The sequence below is a fragment of the Aegilops tauschii genome, chromosome 1 (assembly GCF_002575655.3).
Source record: "Aegilops tauschii subsp. strangulata cultivar AL8/78 chromosome 1, Aet v6.0, whole genome shotgun sequence".
Classification (NCBI taxonomy): domain Eukaryota; kingdom Viridiplantae; phylum Streptophyta; class Magnoliopsida; order Poales; family Poaceae; genus Aegilops; species Aegilops tauschii.
The window spans coordinates 456,008,765-456,029,891 of record NC_053035.3 but is presented as its reverse complement, the minus strand read 5'-3'; the positions used below and the strand labels follow the sequence as shown (position 1 = coordinate 456,029,891).

The 21,127-nt window shown below is 46.1% G+C and overlaps 1 protein-coding gene and 1 non-coding gene across 2 annotated transcripts; one reads left to right on the top strand and one right to left on the bottom strand.

Annotated features, from left to right (window-relative positions):
- Nucleotides 1–767: 767 nt before the first annotated feature.
- On the bottom strand, nt 768–3,982 carry LOC109744028 (putative receptor protein kinase ZmPK1). The gene has a single exon (XM_020303119.3). It carries the CDS (start codon nt 3,974–3,976, stop codon nt 1,562–1,564), a length of 2,415 nt encoding a protein of 804 aa, XP_020158708.1. The 5' UTR covers nt 3,977–3,982; the 3' UTR covers nt 768–1,561.
- A 9,339-nt stretch (nt 3,983–13,321) lies between these two features.
- TRNAK-UUU (transfer RNA lysine (anticodon UUU)) lies at nt 13,322–13,397 on the top strand. The gene has a single exon. It is a non-coding gene; the product is annotated as a tRNA-Lys (tRNA).
- The last annotated feature ends 7,730 nt before the right edge of the window (nt 13,398–21,127 follow it).

Genomic DNA, 21,127 nt, shown 5'->3' with positions numbered 1-21,127 from the left:
CGGCAGGCCCGCACACGCACTTCGAAATCGGACATGCGCGCCACCCGCCGCGAGTAGAGGCGAGCAAAGGAGAGGGACGCGGCGGAGCAGTCCATGTGGTGACGTCGTGGGCAACAGCGGAACTACGTTGTAGCCTACAGGGGCATGGCCCCCTAGCCATAATAAAAAATAGGAAGAAATTTTTCTAAGGGGTGCTCGGAGTACAAAAAATATACCCTTTGCCCCCCCCCCCCCAAAACATCTACTCCCTCCGTCCGAAAATACTTGTCATCAAAATGAATAAAAAGAGATGTATCTAGAACTAAAATACATCTAGATACATCCCCTTTTATCAATTTTGATGACAAGTATTTCCGGATGGAGAGAGTAGTATTTTCTGCTTGCCCCCCCCCCCCCCGGAAGAACCTGCCTAGCTCCGCCACTGGTGGTGGGATGCCGGCGGAACCCGACAAGGACGAGCTGCTCCTCGCTTGGGTCTACCGCTGGTCGCTCACGGCGGCGGAGACGGACGTCCGCCACCTACAATGGAAGAACGCGAAGGCACTCCGGCTTGCCATAAAGCAGTCGGAGCGCGAGGCAAAGGAGGCAGCGGTGGAGGCGGCTCAGCTCGCCAAGCAGCAGGACAGGGCCGTCTGCCAGATGAAGGGGCTGATCATCCTATTTGACTCTGACTTCGACGGCGGCGACGACCACAATTCCACCTCCTCCTCCGATGACGAAGATCCTCCACCAACCCCGTACGCCTAGGCTGGCGACCGGGAGGGGAAAGGCCCGGCGAGGAAGTGGTGAAGAAGCCCCTCCTATGTTTATTATTGTTTTTTAGTTGTTGAAGTTAAGAACTTGTCTGGTGATGAACTCCGATGATTTTTTGGATGATGTACAGTTCGTTTATGTGCATTTGGTGTCCATTTCATGTTGATTTTGTTGTGCGTTGTTTGATCACGTAAAGTAATAGCTCACATTAAATGCGAAGTATGGATATAGGATGCCGGATATAAGGTCCACGGATGTGGAGAGGGAAATTTGAGGCGTGACCGTTCAATGCCCGTGGACGCGCCCGCGGGTGTTTGAGAGGTCGGATTTGCTGTCCGTGGTTGTAGCTGCTCTTGGGATTTATTTTTTCTATTTGATGATGATAAGGTTTTCTTTGATGGAATAGGGGGTATTCCAAGATCTAATGGTTGTGGTTTTATGAGATGCCAAATTAACAGTTAGATATTTATGATTTTTATGAGATTTTCTAGCATATTTCTTTATTTTTAACCATATTTTTCTTTTAATAAAGTATTGTAGTCGTAATTATAGGAACATTGATAGATAGATTTCTATAAAAATTCCTGTAAAGCAAAGGAGGCCTTACTCCATTGGTCTCTGCTCGGAGAAAAGTAAAAAAAGAAAACAAGTGGTGCCATAGGCAGGTGCAAACCAAACGACATATCGATTGTAATCGCATGCACAACTAACCGCAATCTTATACTTTTCACGTCTAGAAGACCATATTCAACGTCTCACTACATTTTTGGTAAACCTTTTGACGAATTAATACAGCAAGAAATCTAAGTCACGACAAGTACGCAGGGTGTTCGTCCTCGTCATCGCATGCTATAAGAGCTTTAAAAATGTCGTCCATGGTCGGCCTGCTGCTCCTCTCCTCCATGCACGATAAGGAGATCTTCAACATTTCCATGGCTTGTTGAGGGTTGAACAGCCCGTTCAGCCTGCTATCCATCAACGACATGACGTCTCCATTCGCCACCACCTGCTTCAGGGCCTGCACAATTTGGCTCATCTGCAGCCGCTCGGCGCGGTCCACTGTCGTCTGTTCAGTTATCCGGCTTCCCATCAGGATCTCCAGAAGCACAATGCCATAGCTGTAAACATCGACCTTTGCGTCGATCGGTAGCCCCAGCACCCACTCGGGTGCCATGTACCCTGTCGTCCCCCTCATCTGGGAGAGTTGCATGCCGTCGGCGACGGCTTTCCTCCCGGATAGCTTGGACAGCCCGAAGTCGGCGATCTTTGGGTCGAGGTCTCGAGTGAGCAGGATGTTCTCCGGCTTGACGTCACAGTGGATGACCCACTCCAGGCACTCGTGGTGGAGGTAGGCTAGGCCCTTGGCCGCGCCCAGTGCGATCTTGAACCGGTCTCTCCATGCCAGTGCCTTGCCGATGTCCTCGCCGAACAGGTGCCTGTCCAGCGACCCATTCTCCACGTACTCGTACACCAGCAGCTTGTGCTTTCCCTCGGAGCAGAACCCCCAGGTCCTCACCAAGTTGATATGGTTGATCCTCCCAAACACCGCCATCTCCGCCCAGAACTCCTCCTCGCCCTGCACCACGTTTGTTAGCTCCTTCACCGCCAGCACGGTGGTCTTGTCAAGCACACCGCGGTACACCACGCCGGAACCGCCGCGACCGAGCTCTTCGTTGAAGTTTCCGGTCGCTTTCTTGAGCTCTCGATACGTGAACCTTCTGAACTGGGTCCCCATGACCAGCCGGTAGCCGGCCACCAGCGAACTGGGCATGCTCTCCTGGCCTGACAGGAACCACCACGCCGTGGCGATGAAGAGGGCCTCGAGAAATCCTAGCACCGCGGCGAACCAAAAAAGATAGGACAAATTTGGGCCGCTGCTTGGTGTCCCGTACGTGTCCGCGTATGTTGGCGGGACGATGGCGGCATTTTGATCGCAGTCGAGGACCGCGGGTGGCGGCGTTGCCGGGGCGTTGAGGTCGCTAGGCAGCTTGAGATATATGGTCCCTTCGGGTGTGGGCGACGTGTAACCGTTGAACAGGATGCCCTTGGGATAGCATCCGCCCTTGCCATCCGTCCTGTATTGGAAGGCGGCGCAGGAGCACATACTCAAGCAGATGCTCTTGCAGTATTGGAACGTGACGGACTGGTTGAACCCGAGGTCGTAGCCGTAGAAGTCAGTGTGCGCTACCTTGACGAACGTGAACCGCTGTTCCGACGTGCTGCAGTTGGTGGCGGGGAGGCTGAAGGTCGGGTTGCAGCCCTTCCTCCAGTCCCGGCGGTCCACCATCTCGTACCCCGGCGCGCAGGAGCACCGGAGGAACGGCTGGTACTCGCAGACGGCGTTCTTGCCACACAGCCCACGGACGGAGCACGGCTGCTTGACCGCAGCCCACGTGACAGTCCATCCTCCGGCCGCGTCGAGGCTGTACATCCTCACGTTTCCGTCCTGCTCGATGGTTAGCCGCCTCTTGACGCCGGAGGCGCCCAGGTCGGAGGCCTCGACTCGCAGGTTGTCGCTGGAGAGGAACACACCGGTGTCGTCGAGGACGCCGATGCGTGAGCTGTTGTAGTTGGTCCGGCCGTTGTCGAACACGCTTAGGCTTATGCCCGGGTTAGGCCAGTAGATGCTGGCGATCTCCGGGCCGTCGTACAGGAGCCGCAGCACGTTGTCGTTGTCGTAGTAGAGGGCGTAGTAGCCGGCGACGAGCTTCGTGTCCTTGGTCAGCGCCTGCGACGGCAGCAGGGTGTCCGTCGGCCACTCGAAGCTCTGCCACACGGCACGGCCGGTGGACGGGTCCACGACCCGAAGATTACCGGTGTCGAGGAGGGAGACAGTGAAGTACTTGTTGCCGGCTGCCTTGCTGTCCCACACAGTCGTCCCGTTGGCGTCGGCGAGGGCTAGCTTGCCGTCGGCACCGAAGGATACACGGGAAATCCGGCCGTTCACGGGGGCGCCGGGGTTGGCCGTCCAGACGGCGGTCCTGTCCGTGGCCGCGGTGAACCAGAGGGAGAAGTAGAAGGCGTTGTCGACGTCGACGGCCGGGAGGAAGCCGCAGGAGAAGGTGGCGTCCGGCGACACCAGGAAGGGCCGCTCGTGGTCTTCCACGGACAGGGATGACCCGGCGCCCAGCATGTGTCCTCCCGATGCTGCAGCACAGGAGCGCAGCGCAAGAAGTGAGATAAGTGGAAGGAGGGTTATAAGACTAAAAACGAATCTAGACATGGTGCATGAAATTAATGTCGCGATGGATGTGAGGTACCTGTAGTTCTACTATTTATAGTATTTGTTTTACGTCAGGCCACTTGCATTGTGTTTATTCAACTCTCTATACACACGCCAACGGAGACTAGACAGCCACGTTCATAATACTGTGGAATTGGACTTGTGACTCACTCCTGCACCGTACCATACCAACTTGTTGGACGAATCTTGTATTGGATCCGGTGCAAATGTCTCATTCAGATCATAAAGAACAAAGTACAAGCCACGTAAGGACCGACATGACAAAACTGAAAAGGTAGCAGAACATCTCTAAGCTTGACACCAACGCCCGTCACCTGCCTCTGGCACCACCAGAGCAGCCACAGAAGAAAAGAATAACAGATCACCTCTTCAGCCGAACTCGACGCGGCTCCATCGCTGATATGCAGCTTTGCGGACCTCCAAGGTGGCTCACCAAAAGTGAAGCCATTACCGTTGAACGAATCAGACCGATGCAACACCCCGGACACGCCATCGAACTCCAGATCCGGCACCCCACCACGACTAACACGCCGAAGGAGGAAACCATACCTGCCATCCACGAACCACAAACCCAGCACACCTTTTGTCTTCCAGATGTCGTCGATGCAGACCACAATCTGCATCCGCTCCTGGACTACCTCCTAAGCTCCGCGCCGACGCTGGAGCAACTGTCGTTGCAACGGCGGAGCCCGAGGACACAGGTCCACCACGAAGATGCCGCCGCCGCCACGCCATCCTTGCTTGAACAGACTTGTTTCCAAATCCATCCCCAACCATTGGACCGATGGCTTCGTCCGGGAAGGATCCGAAGAATCTTTATTCAGCGCCGTCATCGTCGGCGCCAAAGCCAAGATGATGAACAGCCTAAAAACCTAGACTACAAGGAAGTAAAAAACGATTCACACGCGTGGATCCGGCGACCACCCTACCACCGATGATCGAGGACGCCGGCGGAGGGGAGCCGCCGAAGGATGGCGCTGAAAGATGGCCTCTCCTGCTGGCGGGTAGGGTTCCAGCCGCCAGGTCAGATCTATCATTAAAAATCCCACGTCTAACTGTCCCCGTGTCGTCCCCGCTAGGGCGACTCGGATGGTGCCCAAACCTTAGCCGCCGGGGGTGCGCACTCCCGCCTCCCCTGCCTCCATCGTCGCCGGGGGACGCCGCCGGGCTACACCCGGGGGGCGACAGTGGTGGTGGGGGACTCCCTCTCTCCCGCGTATCAGGGGTGGTGCGGGACCTCTACACGTGTGGAGGCACGACCGATCTAGCGAAGCGGTGGCGATGGCTGTGGCGGTGGCCGGCCCTGTCTCGTGCGACGGCGGCTGCAGGCACGTCGGGCAGCCCGGTCACGGGTGGCGTCATGCGGCGGCTTGCCTGGTTCGGGTGGCAGCGCGATGCGGCTGGCAACGGCGGCTCGCTATGCGGCGACGGCGCGCCATCTAGATTTGGATCAGCGGCGGCATGGAGGGCCTGGTGGACTGCTCGGTGGCACCTCTGTTCTGGCTGATGCAGCCGGCCATGGTGGCCATCTCCTCTGTCGGAGGTGGTCGTCCTGAGGCTAGGTGGTCGGATCTCGAGATCTGTCATCTAGTCCAGGCTGCGAGTCGGGGAGATATAGTTGCCGGTGAAAACCGAGGCGACGGCAGGCGATGGCGGCGTTTTGCATCATTACCTTGATGAAGGCATCATCGTGTAACTACTATTGACCCACTCGTGCTGCTCCGGGGGAAACAATAGGATCTAGTCTTCCAGATCGGACGATGGCGGCACTACGGTGTCGTTTCTATCTTGGGAGCATCATTTGTGGAGCAGTGCTGGAAGAGAGAGGCGGGAGGTGGTGCAGCTTCGTCTTGAACGGGCTTCAATGGAGATGTCAAGTAATGCCTGGACGACAGTTGCTACGCTGTGGTATGCCTGTTCAGCAGGTGCTACGCATGACAGATCTTCTGGAGTCTCCGCGTCAGGATGGACAAGAGCACGGCGGTGGCGTCGTTGGGCGTCGTGGTGGCCTCGATGGATGACCGGACTGGCGAGGATGATGCGGATGTCTCTCCTGAAGATGAGACAGTGGTTCAATGATGATGGCGGCTTCTAAAACGTGTGCATGTGGTGTATGCTTTAGGTCTGCTGCACCAGTTGTTGGTTCTGACACGTTATATGGATGGATCGGCGACGACATCGGTTATAGATATGGGGAGTGAGAGCACTCCATTATCAAGTTTGTAGGTGTGAGTGGTGGCTTCAGATGGCTTGATGTATTTTCTTGTCAGACCTTCGTGGAATAATTAATAAAGATGATTGTATGCATCGATTGATGCAGAGGCCGGGGGGTTTAACCTCATTTTCTAAAAAAACAATAAAAATTACATCTGTATTCATAGATCACCTAGTGACGACTATAAACACTCCAGCGACTAGAAGGTGACCATCGTCATTTGCCTCTACTTCACCAAAGCTTGTCAAACCTTGTTGTAGTAGACAAGCGGAAAGTCATTGTGCTAAAGTCACAAAGGACCAACACACCAGAACAACAACCATTGCTGATGAAGAGAAACATATATAGATCAGAATGATCCAACCTATAGACACACGAACACATACGAATGAAGACCGGATACAAGCACATCCATCTAAGACAAACACCAATAAAATCCCCTGAGATCCTCCAGAGATGCACCTCCACACGTCCTCTGACAGCTCTAGAGGCACCACTGAGACGGGTGCTAAGTGAGTAGAACCTTATTTCATGTTCAGTGATCCACCGCCACCTTGTCTTCCCAAATGGGACATAACCATAAACAAACTAAAAACACCCAAAAATGAAACGGTAGCCCTCGTGAAGCGCATACAACTGGATACTCCCCCTCCACTCCTGTGTTGCTCCTCCCTCCCCTCCTCCCCTCCTCATCGCCGTCGGGGCGCGCTAACAGGCAAAAGCCCCCCAGCGGCGGCGGTGGCGGGGCCCTTCTTTCTTTCGCGGCGGCGGCGGGCATTGTGTCGTGCTGGTGGGGCGTGGCGGCGGGCGCTGACGACGAGGTCTGAGACGGTGTGGGCTTGCGCGTTCTTGGCAGGGGCGACGACTGGGTCTAGCTTAGTCAGATCTGCAGCCTAGTGGCCTGAGACGGTGCGGGGTGTCTCTCCAGCAGGGTGCGGACGTGTCTACTACGGCTCGCATGGCTGCCGGTGGCCGGTGGGCAAGGCCCGGCGTGGCACGTCATGGGGCCGTCTCCGGGGCGGATCTTGACCATCTGGCAGGAGGGATGGGTGGTCTCGCACCGCTCTGCCCCTTCCTCTTTCCCCTAGCCTGGTTGCCTCCGGCTCCATCTGTCGAGGCGTGTCGACGCTGGCTGCTCCAACGATGGTAGGGGCCTGCTAGTGGTGGAGTTTGTTCCTTTGGGCGGTCGATGGGGTGTCGGGTGGCGGGGCGGCGGCTCTGCAGTGGGAGTTGTGGTGCCCGCGGGCAGAGCTCGCAACTCAGGTGCGGACAGACGGCCTTGGTCATGTGGGCGGCGGGGTGGCTCAGGCTCGGCGATCCGTGGCGGTGGTGTGGCTGGTCTCTCCGACCCGGTGCACCCTGATCGGAGGTGGAGTGCTATGCCGGGGTGAATACCTTGTTTGACCGTAGTCAAGCCGACAGTGGCGGCATCCGAGGGCGTCGTCCCCTTCTTGTAGGCTCTGTAGCAGTCTCTCCGGATCCTTCGTGTTGCTCCGGATGAAAATCTTGATCCTTTTGGACCGGCTGAAGGCACTACCTTGGAGCTCACGGTTCATCGACGGTCAATTGAGTTGTTCACCGTGGCTTGTTCTCGGTGGAGGGCTCTATCATCTTCGAAGTGGGGCTTGTTGTACATCTGTTGTTCGCTTCAAGTTGGCTTAGCTGATCTTCGGCACCTTTGTATCTTGCTTTGTGTGTATGCGTTTGGGTGTCGTGTTGTATGGTTTAGATGTATGAGGTTCGTTGCATTATATATAAAGCAGGGTAAAAGGCATTTTTGATAACAGTAGCCCTTCCATGAAGACACCGGCAAATGCTGGAATCCACCGTGCATTTGTGGCTCATACTCTACGAGCCGGTGCCGATGAAAGACGAAGAGTAACCCTAGCGTGAGAGGAGCAAGCCCCCCCCCCCCCCCCCCCCCCCCAATTAAAGTGCTGGAATCCACCATGCATTTGTGGCTCATAGTCTACGAGTCGGTGCCGATGAAAGATGAAGAGGCCCACCCATGCCATGGACCCCGAGCTCATATGAAACAAGCCTATATCCCTTGTACTCTACAAAGTTGAGATATTTATTTTGGGTCCGAAACTACTACACGTACAACAATGGCTTGTCCGATTTGGTAGGATGCAAGACATCCAGCCGTCGCTGGACTTCGAGTCCAACTGACATACTGTTTGATCTGCTCCGTCGGACAAAATTCGTACGTGAATTGTCGTACGTATAGCACGGTTGTTTTGGGTCGGAGGAAGTATTATATCTAATTTTTACTAGAAATTCCCACTGGTGGCGTGTACAAACGGCTCCGGTGCAAGTTGAGCCTGCATGCCCCGATGTACAGGTCGCCTTCTTCGGCCACTTGGGCTGGGAATCATCTCCTCATCTTCTTAATTGTCTTCGCATGCTTCTCCCACTTGGGTTGGAAGTTTTCTATCATAGACTACCAGAAAAAAAACCCGCAAGAAACCAAATTAAGGACTTTGGAAACCATCGTGTACGTCGTGCGACGCTGCCAGCCTCAATCGAATCAACAAACGTACACCATGCATATACGAAACTGTAGAATCAAGCAGCATGCACGATCGAGCTAAGCTTGACTTGAGAGTCCAGTATATGCAGGTTTCCTTCCATCGTCGTATACATACATACATACGTGTCGTCATCACCATCTTAATTGTCTCGACCTTGCATTTTCCTTCCACGAGGAAATTCCAAATTAAGTAGGCTACAAAAGGCCAAAACTGAAAGGACCATTTCTCATTTTGAAGTCCTTTCAGTGTGGTCTCTTCCAATCTTCCGTCCAGGAATGCCTAATCCTGCCCACTATCACCTGGAAGAACAAAAGTGTATTCAACGTTCAACCAAGATTTAATTAGCAAACACGGTGGAAATGTGATCGAATATACTTATTTGATTTGATTTTGATATCTACGTTTGACCATCTGATTTACACACTTGCCGTACTCAGCAGCCATAGACAGAGTCCCAACGCATTTGACTCGCCTTGAGGCTGGTCATAGTGGGGAGTATTATACACTATGATAGTAGTATATGATGCTACACCTATAGTGCATAGTATTATACTTCCTTCGTTCCTAAATATTTGTCTTTCTAGAAATTTCAACAAGTGACTACATACGGAGCAAAATGACTAAATCTACACTGTAAAATATGTCTATATACATCCGTATGTGGTAGTCCATTGAAATCTCAAAAAGACAAATATTTAGAAACGGAGGGAGTAGATTAGTATCATATATGGTCTCATTTATCGCCATGCATAACACATAGTAGCATAACATTAATTACGTTACGGTATCTACCTATGTTACTATAACACTCTTTCTTTTCTTTAATTGTCTGTCACATAAGCATGTTTGCAAGTCTCAAGTGCATGATACCGCTTATGTTAACCGCACTATGGCCAGCCTGAACGGCTAGCCTGGTCGACATGAACGGCTAACCTATGTTACTACAGAACTCCCTCTATAGCCTTTTCCGGAGGGACTGGATCCTCTTCGATTTCGTATTTTGGTGATGAAGGGGACAATGTGTATCAATGAACAATGTTTACATGAAGAGATTCTCTGAAGAATATGTCGGCACCAACTTCTTAGACTCGAATCCATCCAGGACGATTGAAGTGGATACTGGTGTACAAGACACCGAATCACACAAAATTCATGTTAGACTTCTTGTTTATGATAATGAAAACTTTTATCGATCTTGTAGCCGCATCAACAAGATATATAACCACAAACGGAGTATAACCGTCGGCCGCTGCATATAATTGACGCGCCATAGGATCGAAACTGTAGAATTAAGATGCACGATTGAGCTAGCTTGACTTGAGAGTCCATATATATGCAGGTCTCGTCCCATCGTTGTATACATATGTACGTGTCGTTCTCACCATCTTGTACTCCGCATTCCAACTCCCTTCCTCGAGAAATTTCAAATTAAGTAGACTACAAAAGGATAAAACTAAAAGAACCCTTTTTTCATTTTTGAAGTCATTTCAGTGTGGTCTCTTCCCCGGCCGCCTCTTATTCTTCCATCGACGAATGCCTAATTAATCATGCCCACTATCACCTGGAAGAACAACACAACAAACACATTGTATTAATGTTCAAGCAAGATTTAATTAGCAAACACGGTGAAAATATGATGATGTACATATTGATTGGATTTTGATATCCTGTATTTGACTATATTATTTACACGCTTGCCATCAACAACAACCTAGCTTAGACGAGGCTCACAATACATTTGACTCGCCTCGAATGCCTAGCCTAGTCGACATGAGCTCCATCTTTAGAACTTCTCTACAACCTTCTTCAGAGGGACTTGATCATCGTCAATTACATATTTTGGTGATGAAGGGGCTGATGTATCGACGAACATATGTTTACATGAAGGACAATTGGGTCTTTATGTATCCCCTGACAGCACCGCAAAAAGTAGGATGGACAAAGTGGGTACTAGTTTCCAAGACGATCATAAAAAAAATCATGTGAGACTTCTAGTCTATAATGAAATTAACCTTTATAATCATGTAGCTGCATCAAGATGATATATAACCACAAAAGGATTATAACGGCTGGCCACTGAATATAAAATACCCACGATCGAAACACATAAGTCACCATACAAAGTTGTAATAATTATTCATAAGTTACTCAATTTCTAAGAATGGAAATCGCTTTCTGAAACACACCTTCACTATGCAGCGAAAGATGCGTATATAAGCTACGAGATGTACCAAAGGATCCTGACCATGAAGGACGAGTTAAGTTACCACCTCGATCTGAACAAAGGCGTGCATCTCCGACAAATCGTCAAGGAAAGGCTCACTAGTAGAAATCATGGCTTTGGTTCGGCCAGAAAAGAGCATTAATCCTGGTTGCATTACGAACCGAGACTAATGTGAGCATTAGTCCCGGTTCGAGCGGCTAGGGCACCGTACAGGCATTAGTCCCGGTTCAAATGGGACCTTTAGTCCCGGTTCGGTCCCGGTTGGTGCCACGAACCGGAACTAAAGGGTGCGATGCCCATTAGTACCGGTTCGTGGCACCAACCGGTACTAAAGGTTAGACCTTTAGTCCCGGTTCGAGCCACCAACCGGTACTAATGGGGTTTGAGGCATTAGTACCGGTTCATGGCACGAACCGGTACTAAAGGTCCCATTTTCAAACTCTATCCCCCCCGTGGATCGCCTTTTCAGTTTTGTAAAAAACAAAAGAAAATGATAAAAACTTCAAAAATTAAAATCCTTCCAGATGTAGTTATGTTACTACATGTACTAGTTAGGAAAATTTAAAAACTTAAATTTGGACATGTTTTGCAAAAAGTGTAGGGAAAATGTAAAACGGCTATAACTTTTGCATACGATGTTAGAAAAAAAACGTATAATATATCAAAATGTTCAGCACGAAAATCCGTATCCGATTTTGACAGTCTACGGCCTGTTTGCAAATTTTTAGAATCCTCAAATTCTAAAAGGAAAAAAAGTTATGCTCAAATTTCTATTTTTTTTTGAATTTTTGTTAAATCTGGTCAAACTACTTATTCAATAAGTATTAGTGTTACTAAATAATTATTCAAGAATGTTAGTGTTACTAAATAATTATTTCAGTTTTTTTGAATTTTGGTCAAATCTGGTCAAACTGTGGTCAAACAATGGTCAAACTAATTATTCAAGAAATATTAGTGTTACTAAATAATTATTTCAGTTTTTTTGAATTTTGGTCAAATCTGGTCAAACTGTGGTCAAACTATGGTCAAACTACTTATTCAAGAAATATTAGTGTTACTAAATAATTATTGTTTTTTTAGAACAATAGTTTCAAACTCAAACAGTGAAATGTGTGACTTCATGCTCAAGCTAAATTCATGAGGGTTAATAGGATTGACATCTTACTATTGTCAGGAAAACAACAAGTGCAGACTTGAAAACGAGGGAGAATAGAACCCGGAAGTTAAGCGTGCTCAGGCTGGAGTAGTGAGAGGATGGGTGACCGTCCGGGAAGTTAGATGATTTGGAATGATGAGGGGTGATTAGAGATTAGAGGTTAAATTGAGCAGTGATGAGGGGTGATTAGAGATTAGAGGTTAAAAAAATTCAAAAATTTAAAAATAAAAAAATTCAAAAAAATCATAAAATTTCCTTTAGTACCGGTTGGTGTTACCAACCGGGACTTAAGGTGGACCTCCAGGCAGCGGCCACGTGGAGGGCCTTTAGTCCCGGTTCGTGGTTCGTGTAAGAACCGGGACTAAAGGGGGAGGCTTTAGTAACGATCCTTTAGTCCCGGTTCCAGAACCGGGACTAAAGGCCCTTATGAACCGGGACTAAAGGCCCTTTTTCTACTAGTGGCTACACGCCTGATACAAGACAGATGATGGATGGTCAAGCGGCTGCAAGTGTTGGAATGAACTACGGGTGGTAAACTGCTGCCACTTCGATATATATGTTGAACTGTGATGTTAATTTGATTTAGTGACATGTGTTTTTCTTGTGTTTGTATTAGGTCGAGATATTTTAGGCACTATATGTTTCATAATTTCAGATAATATGTTGAACCGTGATGCTAATTTGATTTAATGACATGTGTTTTTCTTGCGTTTGTATTAGATCGGCCTGTTTTAGGCACTATATGTTTCTTAATTTCAGATAATAGAACAATTATTAACATTTGTATTAACTTATATGTGGGGGGAAAAGTGTGATTTTTATGTACGAAAATAGGAGGTGCATGTGTAAGACAGACATGGAGTTTTCTGGCTATAAAACCTTTAGATATGCTTTGTGCACTTTAAAAATTATTATTTGAAAGCACTATCATTTGTGGATCCATAAGTTGTAGAAACAGAGACGAAAGACTTGCATAAATAATTAACCCAACTTCACGGTTGTATTTGGCCTCGTGCCACTAACGCAACGACAAACACACCTCGCATCTTCGCGTCCAACTTGACATAGGGTATCCGTTGGAGGCTTGGAGCAGTATTTTTTAGCCAAATTGCCCCAGATGTCAGTTATTTGGAGGATGGTGTGGTTTTTGGTACCTGTTTGTGACAATGTTACGCGCCTAACATCATTTTTAACCAGAAGCCGACCTAGCTCAGTGGTAGAGCGCGTGGCTTTTAACCACGTGGTCGTGGGTTCGATCCCCACAGTTTTTTATTCTGCAAAACAAAAGATTAAGAAAAATCAGATTAAAAATTCATAAAAAACTCAAATATTTTCACGTAACCGAGAGAGGTTCAGGTTGATAACTGCCATAAGTTCATGTACTACACGGTGTGCATTTTGTATTAAAAAAAGAAAAAAAGTAAAGGCTAAAAGTTTTGTTCTTATAAGTTCAAGTCCTTCGTCGAAGAAAGTTAAAAAATTATTGTGAGAGAGATTTGTACAAAAGAAATATCATTTGTGTAACACTGGCGATGGATGAGAAAATTACATACGAAAATACGTCACAGAAGGTCAACTGAAAACGGCAGGAAGTTCAACTACTACAGTGGATGAATTTCAGATGAAAAACTTTTAAAATCGTCCCGAGTATGAAAAAACGATCAACACGGGAAAGTTGCATGTTTACAGCAGCTTTCCACCAGTATATCACTTGCTCAATTCCCGTGAGTGAATGGAGATCTACGAGCAAAAAAATCACGTGAAAAACAGAGTGAAGTTCAGGTACACGCGCCGAGAAGTTCAGGTTCTTCCCGCGGTGCATTTTCGAAGAATCTGTTTCGCGATAATGGCAGAACGAATGATCCTGTCTTTTTCGAAATTACTTGAAAAGCCCCAGGAACCAGAGAAAATCATCAACATGAAAAAGTTTTGCGTTTTCCGTAGCTTTTCGGCGGTATATTATTTGCCCCATTCCGACAAAGTTTGTAGAAATTACAGTGAAAATACGTTTTTAGCCATTTTCAAAACTGAGTTAAAACCGTAAAGAATTGGGAGAAACAATATATAACAAAAAGTTTCGCATTTTTTCACGGTTTTCAACGCCATATCATTTGCTGCGTTCGGACGCACGGTTAAAAAATTAGCTCGAAAATACAAACTCGGTGGAACTTGTACCGTTTTCTAAATTACTTTTAAACCATTGAAAATTAGAAACTACTTTTGATATGAAAAAGAAGCGCCTTTTCATAAGCTTTCCAACGCCATATTATTTGCCTCAATTGGATTAGCCGTTTAGAAATTACATTGAAAATACGAACTCGGCTGTCCGGTTTGTGAGATTTTACGATTTTTAAAATTACTCTTTAACTATAGGGAATTAGAAAAAACTTTCAACATGTGGAAGGAGCGGTTTTGCAGCAGCTTTCCAACACCATATTATTTGCCTCATTCCGATAAATGGTTTGGAAATGCGATCGAAAATACGATTCACGTTTTTTGTATGAAGAAAAAATGGTTTTCAAAACTCCTCTTAAGCCGCTTATATTTTGCCCAAAATTTAACTTGGGTCATGATACTCATGTCCATAGCTTTCCAACGGTATATAGCAAGCTCCATTTGGGCGATGTTGGCGGAAGTTCAACCTAACACAGGGGGAAGTTCAGGTCGAACAACTCAGGCAGTAAAATTGCAAAAACGCGACTTCATCATGGTCCGAGTGCAAACTCTGTCAATGAACGAGATTCCTATTTAAAACCGGTATTTAGTTACTAAAAAACGTTTCTAGATTACACTAACATCATATAGAACACGACTAACCAGAATAATTCGCGCGGAGAGACACGGTTGCGAAGATAGTCCGAAGGTCGGGTTCGTACAGAGAGAAGTTCAGGCGCGTTACTCAGGCAGGTCAGGTTGTGATCAGAATACTGATCCCGTGATCAGAATAGTGTTTATGTATGTTCGAGACGTTCTCGAACTCCCAAACCCGCCGAGAAAAAAAAAGAAAAAGCCCTCCCCGATCTTATCCCCATGCCCGCTCTACGCCATCCCCGCCCCCTCGGCACCTTCCAGGCAGCAGGCGCCGCCGCCAGCAACTCCCTCCCCGGCGGTAGGCGCCGCCGCCACCACTTCCCTCCTCGGCAGCAAGCACCGCCGCCCCCAACTTCCTCCAGCAGCAGAAGCGCGGCCGCCCCCATCTCCCTCCCTAGCAGACGCACCACCGACCTCACCTCCCTCCCCGACAGCCGTGCCGTCGCGACTGCACCTCCTGGCCGGGCCGCTGCACCCCTCCATCCCCCGGCTTGCCGGCGCCGCCCCATCGGCCACCCCCTGCGGCCCAGCTCAATCCAGCCCCGCCGGCTTCTACCGTGCGAGCCAACCAGGACACCTCCACCGTGACAGAGACGCCGCCCCGCGCTCCCCACCGGCTTGCCCTCGCTGCCTTCCCTGTGCCCTCAACCGGAGCACCCCATCGCCGTCCACCGTGGCACCTCGCCACCACTTGCAGATGGAGGAGGCCTCGGCCTGCAGCTACAGAAGTTCTTGACTTGCATCTGCAGATTAATGGCACATCCGGGAGAGAGAGGAGATAGGCAAGGCAGCACACCCCTGAACATGTGATCTCACATCGCCCCAAGCCTGGCCAGCAAGCTATCCCTCATCGGTGCACCTCCCACTCACCATGGACGGCGTCCCCTCCTCTGCTCGAACTTCTTCTCCAACCTTAGCCTCGCCAGCCTGATATTCCTCGGTGAAGCCCGACAGGCGGCGTGCTCTTTCTGTTATTGTTCTTCCTCACAAAAGGTTGTCTGTTCCCTGTAGATTCTGAAAAACCACCATTTTCTGCAGTATGGTTACAGTCCATTGTGTTGATTTTTAACAGTCCAATTGTGTCCACCACTCCACCTGCAGCATGTGTATGCAACCGTTGGCCAAGTCTGACCACTCCAACTTCCTGCTCCTCTATTCTAATTCATCTTTTCTCCTATTCAAGTATGCGTGCGCGCAGCTGAAGTTCAACAATTGGGCAGAGAGCCGGAGACGGCGAGTCAGCGTCACAGAGGACTATGGGTCGCCTCTGATGTTGCGCACAGGCTTGAGGCAGTGTCATCAAACCCCGTCGGATTGCACGTCCATAGTCCACCCGAGCTCCATGTCCAGCTGGGTTCGATGCAAGGACGCAAGGTCCTATCTGAGCTCTCTTCTTTCTCTGAACCAAACACGAAGAAGCATCAGGTATTTGATGCTCTTTAGTTCTACGAAGTGCTAGCTATTTTGTACATGTACAAGCCGTGCATATGCTGGCTGGAGCGTGCGTGCACTGGTGCGTGGGGCATGTACTCTCCTTTTTAGATGCTTGTACTGAAAAATGGGGGCATTTTTTGAATCAGATAGAGGGGTTGGTTGTTGATTCAGGTGAATATCTTTGTCTCTCCTTCAAGTTTCGTGTTACTGTGAAACATTGTTGTTTCCATGAATTGATTTGTTCAGAATAAACTTCTTAGAAGATTTTTTAGAAGAAAACAAAAAAACGTCCAATTTCTTGCGGAAACACTAGAAGTTCACATACTAAAAATGTACACTTGTTTTTAAAAAAGATGTCCAAATTAAAATAGCGGAGCTGTTCGTTTGTTAATTATAAAACTGGGTTTTTCACCTTTACTGAAAATAAACCAAGAAGTTCAAATAAAAAAGCAAAACGGTTAAAAAATTATACAAAAAAATTGGTATTTTCCCCATTTCAAGAAAAAACTAGAGGTTCAAATTTAAATAATGGAGAAGTTCAATGTTTATTAAAAACCCAAGAAGGTCAGATCAAAAAATAGAGTAGTTCCAGAAGTTTGTCCCTTCTTTCTGAAATAACTAGAAGTCCTAATTTAAATAACGAAGCGGTTTTTGATGTCTATTACAAAACCAAGAAGTCCAAATTACAAAAATAGAGGATTTTAATATTTATAACAAACTCAGATTTTCCTTGTTAGTAAAAAAATAAAAAAAAGAAGTTCAAATTAAACTAACGGAGTAGTTTAATGTATACAGAAAGCTCAAATTCTTTTCTTTCTTAGAAAAATAAAAGTATGAAGTTCAATTTAAAAAAATTGTTTGATGCTTATTTAAAAACCATATTTTTTGAATAAAAGTAAGAAGTACAAATTAAAATATCAGATAAGTTCGAAGTTAAAAAAAAAAAGAATAACAGACCATTTTCATTTTCGTTGTTAAACCGAGAAGTTCTAATTAAACTAACAAAGGAGTTCAATCTTAATAAAAAAATTGGATTTTCCGGGAGTACGCAAACATATGCGCTTACTGTTAGAAGTTCTAGTTCATCGCGTGCCATAGTTTGGAAAACAGGTTTTTTAAGGAGCTAAAACCCTATGTTTTTTCTAATAAAAATGCCCAAGTAATTCACATATGAAAGCCTCTAGAATTTTGATGGAGAAAAAATGGCAACACAAATAAAACATAACATTTTTATCAAAAAACAAGTAAAATTCACGCGAGAAGTACATCTTTCAAAAAGGAAAAAGTTCACGACGAGAACAAAAGGAGGAAAAAGTATCACGACACAAAAAACCAAAAAGGTTCACCGAATGAAACCTAGTAAGTTCGGAGAATAAAAGAACATAATATTTTGTTGAGTAAGATTAACTGGTAAACCCCAAAAAAGTTTAATAAAAATAAAACCAATAAGTTCAATTTCAAACAACGAAGAAGTTCGATGTTTCTAAAAACCCTCCAATTTTAACATTTCTAAAAATACACAATGAAGTTCAAATAAAAAAGGTAGAGCGGTTCAATGTCTATAAAAAAACTCGGATATTTTCACGTAACCGACGAGTTTGATATTTATTTGAAAAGTCAGGTTTTTCCGGATACTAAACAATAAAACTAATAAGTTCAATTTGGAATAATGAAGAAGTTCGATGTTTCTAACAAAACTCCAACTTTCAGATTTATAAATAATTGAAGTTCTAACCGCCCTTCAATTGCGTGTAATTCAACGTATACACAAAAATGTGACAGAAGTTCATAGTGAAAACAATGAGAAGTTCAAGTACTGCAAGAAATGCATTTTCAGTTGAGAAATAAAAGTATAGAAAAATAAAAGCTTAAAAGGTTTGTTGAAAGAAGTTCAAGTGCTCTGTCCGGAGAAGTTCAAAAATTCTTGCGAGAGAGGCTCACCTTGTATTTACATGTTCGATTTTTTCCGTATAAAAATCGAATACAATTCTTTACTCAAAATATAAAAAGGTGAAGTTCATATTGAAATAACAGAGAAGTTCGGAGTTTATTAAAACCTAGGATTTACCTGTTCAAAAAATAAAAAACACAACGCCATTTTTTGCACTTTTAAAAACAACTCATAAACAAATAAATGGTTGCTAAAGTTCAAGTGCTCTGCGAGGAAAAGTTGAAAAAAAATTGTGAGAGAGGTTCACCGTGTATTTAGATGTCCAAAATACATAAAAAAATATGTTGTTTTTTGTGTTTTGAAATAATTCTCTCAAACCAGAGAGAAGATCAAAGTGATAATAACCAGAAGTTCACATACTACATAGTGTGTATTTCATATAAGAAAAAAACAATAAAGTGAAACAGAGTGATGTTCAAACAGACATGCCCCAGAAGTTCAACTACTTCACGCAGTGCAAAAAACAGCACATCAAAAACAGAGTGAGGTTCAAACAGACATGCCCGAGAAGTTCAACTACTTCACGCAGTGCGTTTCCATTTGCAATGAAGGCAGAGATCATGATCTCGTCATTTCTCTAATTTACTTCAAAACGACAGGAATATCATTTATGTGAGTTCAAGTCCTCAGCTAGAGAAAGTTAAAGAAAATATTGTGAGAGAGGTTTGTACAAAAAGAATATCATTTGTGTAACACTAACGAAATGGATGAGAAAATTACAAACGAAAATACGTCACAGGCAGCAGGAAGTTCGACTACTATAGTGAATGAATTTGAGATGAAAAACTTTTAGAATAGTCGCAAGTATGAAAAAACGATCAACACGGGAAAGTTGCGTGTTTACATCAGCTTTTCACCGGTATATTACTTGCTCAATTTTGGTGAGTGTTCCGGTGAGTGGATGGAGAGCTACGGGCAAAAAAAGCACATGAAAAATAGAGTGAAGTTCAAGTAGATATGCCGAGAAGTTTAGGTTCTTCACGCGGTGCATTTTCGAAGAATCTGTTTCGCGATAAAGGCAGAACAAATAATCTCATCATTTTTGAAATTACTTGCAAACGACTAGGAATCAAAGAAAACCATCTACATGAAAAAGTTTTGCATTTTCCTTAGCTTTTCAACGGTATATTATTTGCCCCATTCCGATAAAGTTCATAGAAATTACGGTGAAAATACGTTTTTAGCCGTTTTAAAAATTGACTTAAAACAGTAAGGAATTGGGAGAAACAATATATACCAAAACGTTTCGCATTTCCCCAAGCTTTCCAACGCCATATCATTTGCTACATTCGGACGTACGGTTAAAAAATTAGCTCGAAAATATGAACTCGGTGCAACTTGGACCGTTTGATAAATCACTTTTAAACCGTTCAAAATTAGAAAAAACTTTCAACATGAAAAAGTAGCGCATTTTCACAAGCTTTCCAACACCATATCATTTGGCTCAATTGGATTAGCCATTTAGAAATGACATCAAAAATACGAACTCGGCTGTTTGGTTTGCGAAATTTTACGATTTTCCAAATTACTATTTAACCTTAGGGAATTAGAGAAAACATTCAACATGTCAAAGGAGCGGTTTTGCAGCAGCTTTCGAACGCCATATTATTTGCCTCATTCCGATAAACGTTTTTAAAATGCGACCCAAAATACGATTCACGTTTTTGTGTGACGAAAAAACGATTTTGAAAACTACTCTTAAACCGCTTACATTTTGCCAAAAATTTAATTTGGGTCATGATACTGGTGTCCATAGCTTTGCAACGGTACAGCGCAAGCCCCATTTGGGCAATGTTGGTGGAAGTTCAACCTAGCACTGGGAGAAGTTCAGGTCGAACAACTCAGGCAGTAAAATTGCAAAAAACGCAATTTCATCACGACCCGAGAGCAAAATCCGTCAACGAGTGAGATTCCTATTTAAAACCGGTATTTAGTTGCTGAAAAACATTTCTAGATTACACTAACATCATATATTGTTTCAGTCACGTTACTCAGGCAGTTCAGGTTGTGATCAGAATATTATTCTGATCCCGTGATCAGAATAGTGTTTATGTATATATATATATGTGTAATAAAATAAGATATAAATATAGGTTCAGTGTTGCATTCTTATAGAAAACATAGGTTCAGTTTTGCATTCTTATAGAAAAATAGAACTGAGCTGTGCGTCGTCATGAAAAAACAAACATAACTTGGGCTGTTGATGTTATAGACAAGCTAGGTTGGGAGGCCCAGAGGCCGCTTGATACCTGCTGGATCCAAAAAATGTTGAAACATGTCATGGGCTGCCCATGTTAAACAACAAAACCTAGGCCATGGACCTGGTGGGCCCGGGACTGTCTGCCTCTCGACGAACAGTTGTCTCCCGATTCCTCTTGTTTTGCCGACCATGTTGGGAACGACAGACGGCGGCGCCGCGGCAAGAGCACCAAGGCGGAGGACGGTGTCGAGACCTCGGACCGAACGAGCCGGAGCGGGGGAAGACGCAGGCGGAGGGGAGTACGAGGGTTGACTTGTTCGGGTGCAGGGTGGGCCGGTGGAGTTGCCGCCCCCGGACAATGTGTGGGAGTAGAGGGATGGCCAGCTGCTGTATAGGGAGAGGACGAAAGATTGAACAAAATAAAGAAATACAAATGGATAGGTGTTTGGTCCCATATGTCTGTGTACGAGACCTGCTGGGTCCACCTGAGAAGGGGAGTATGTTGGGAGGAAGGAGATTCAAAGCACGGCAGCCGAGTGAACTAGTGTTTTTTTAAACCAACAAGTGAACTAGTTACATACATAAGCAAGCAGCCACTAAAAAAA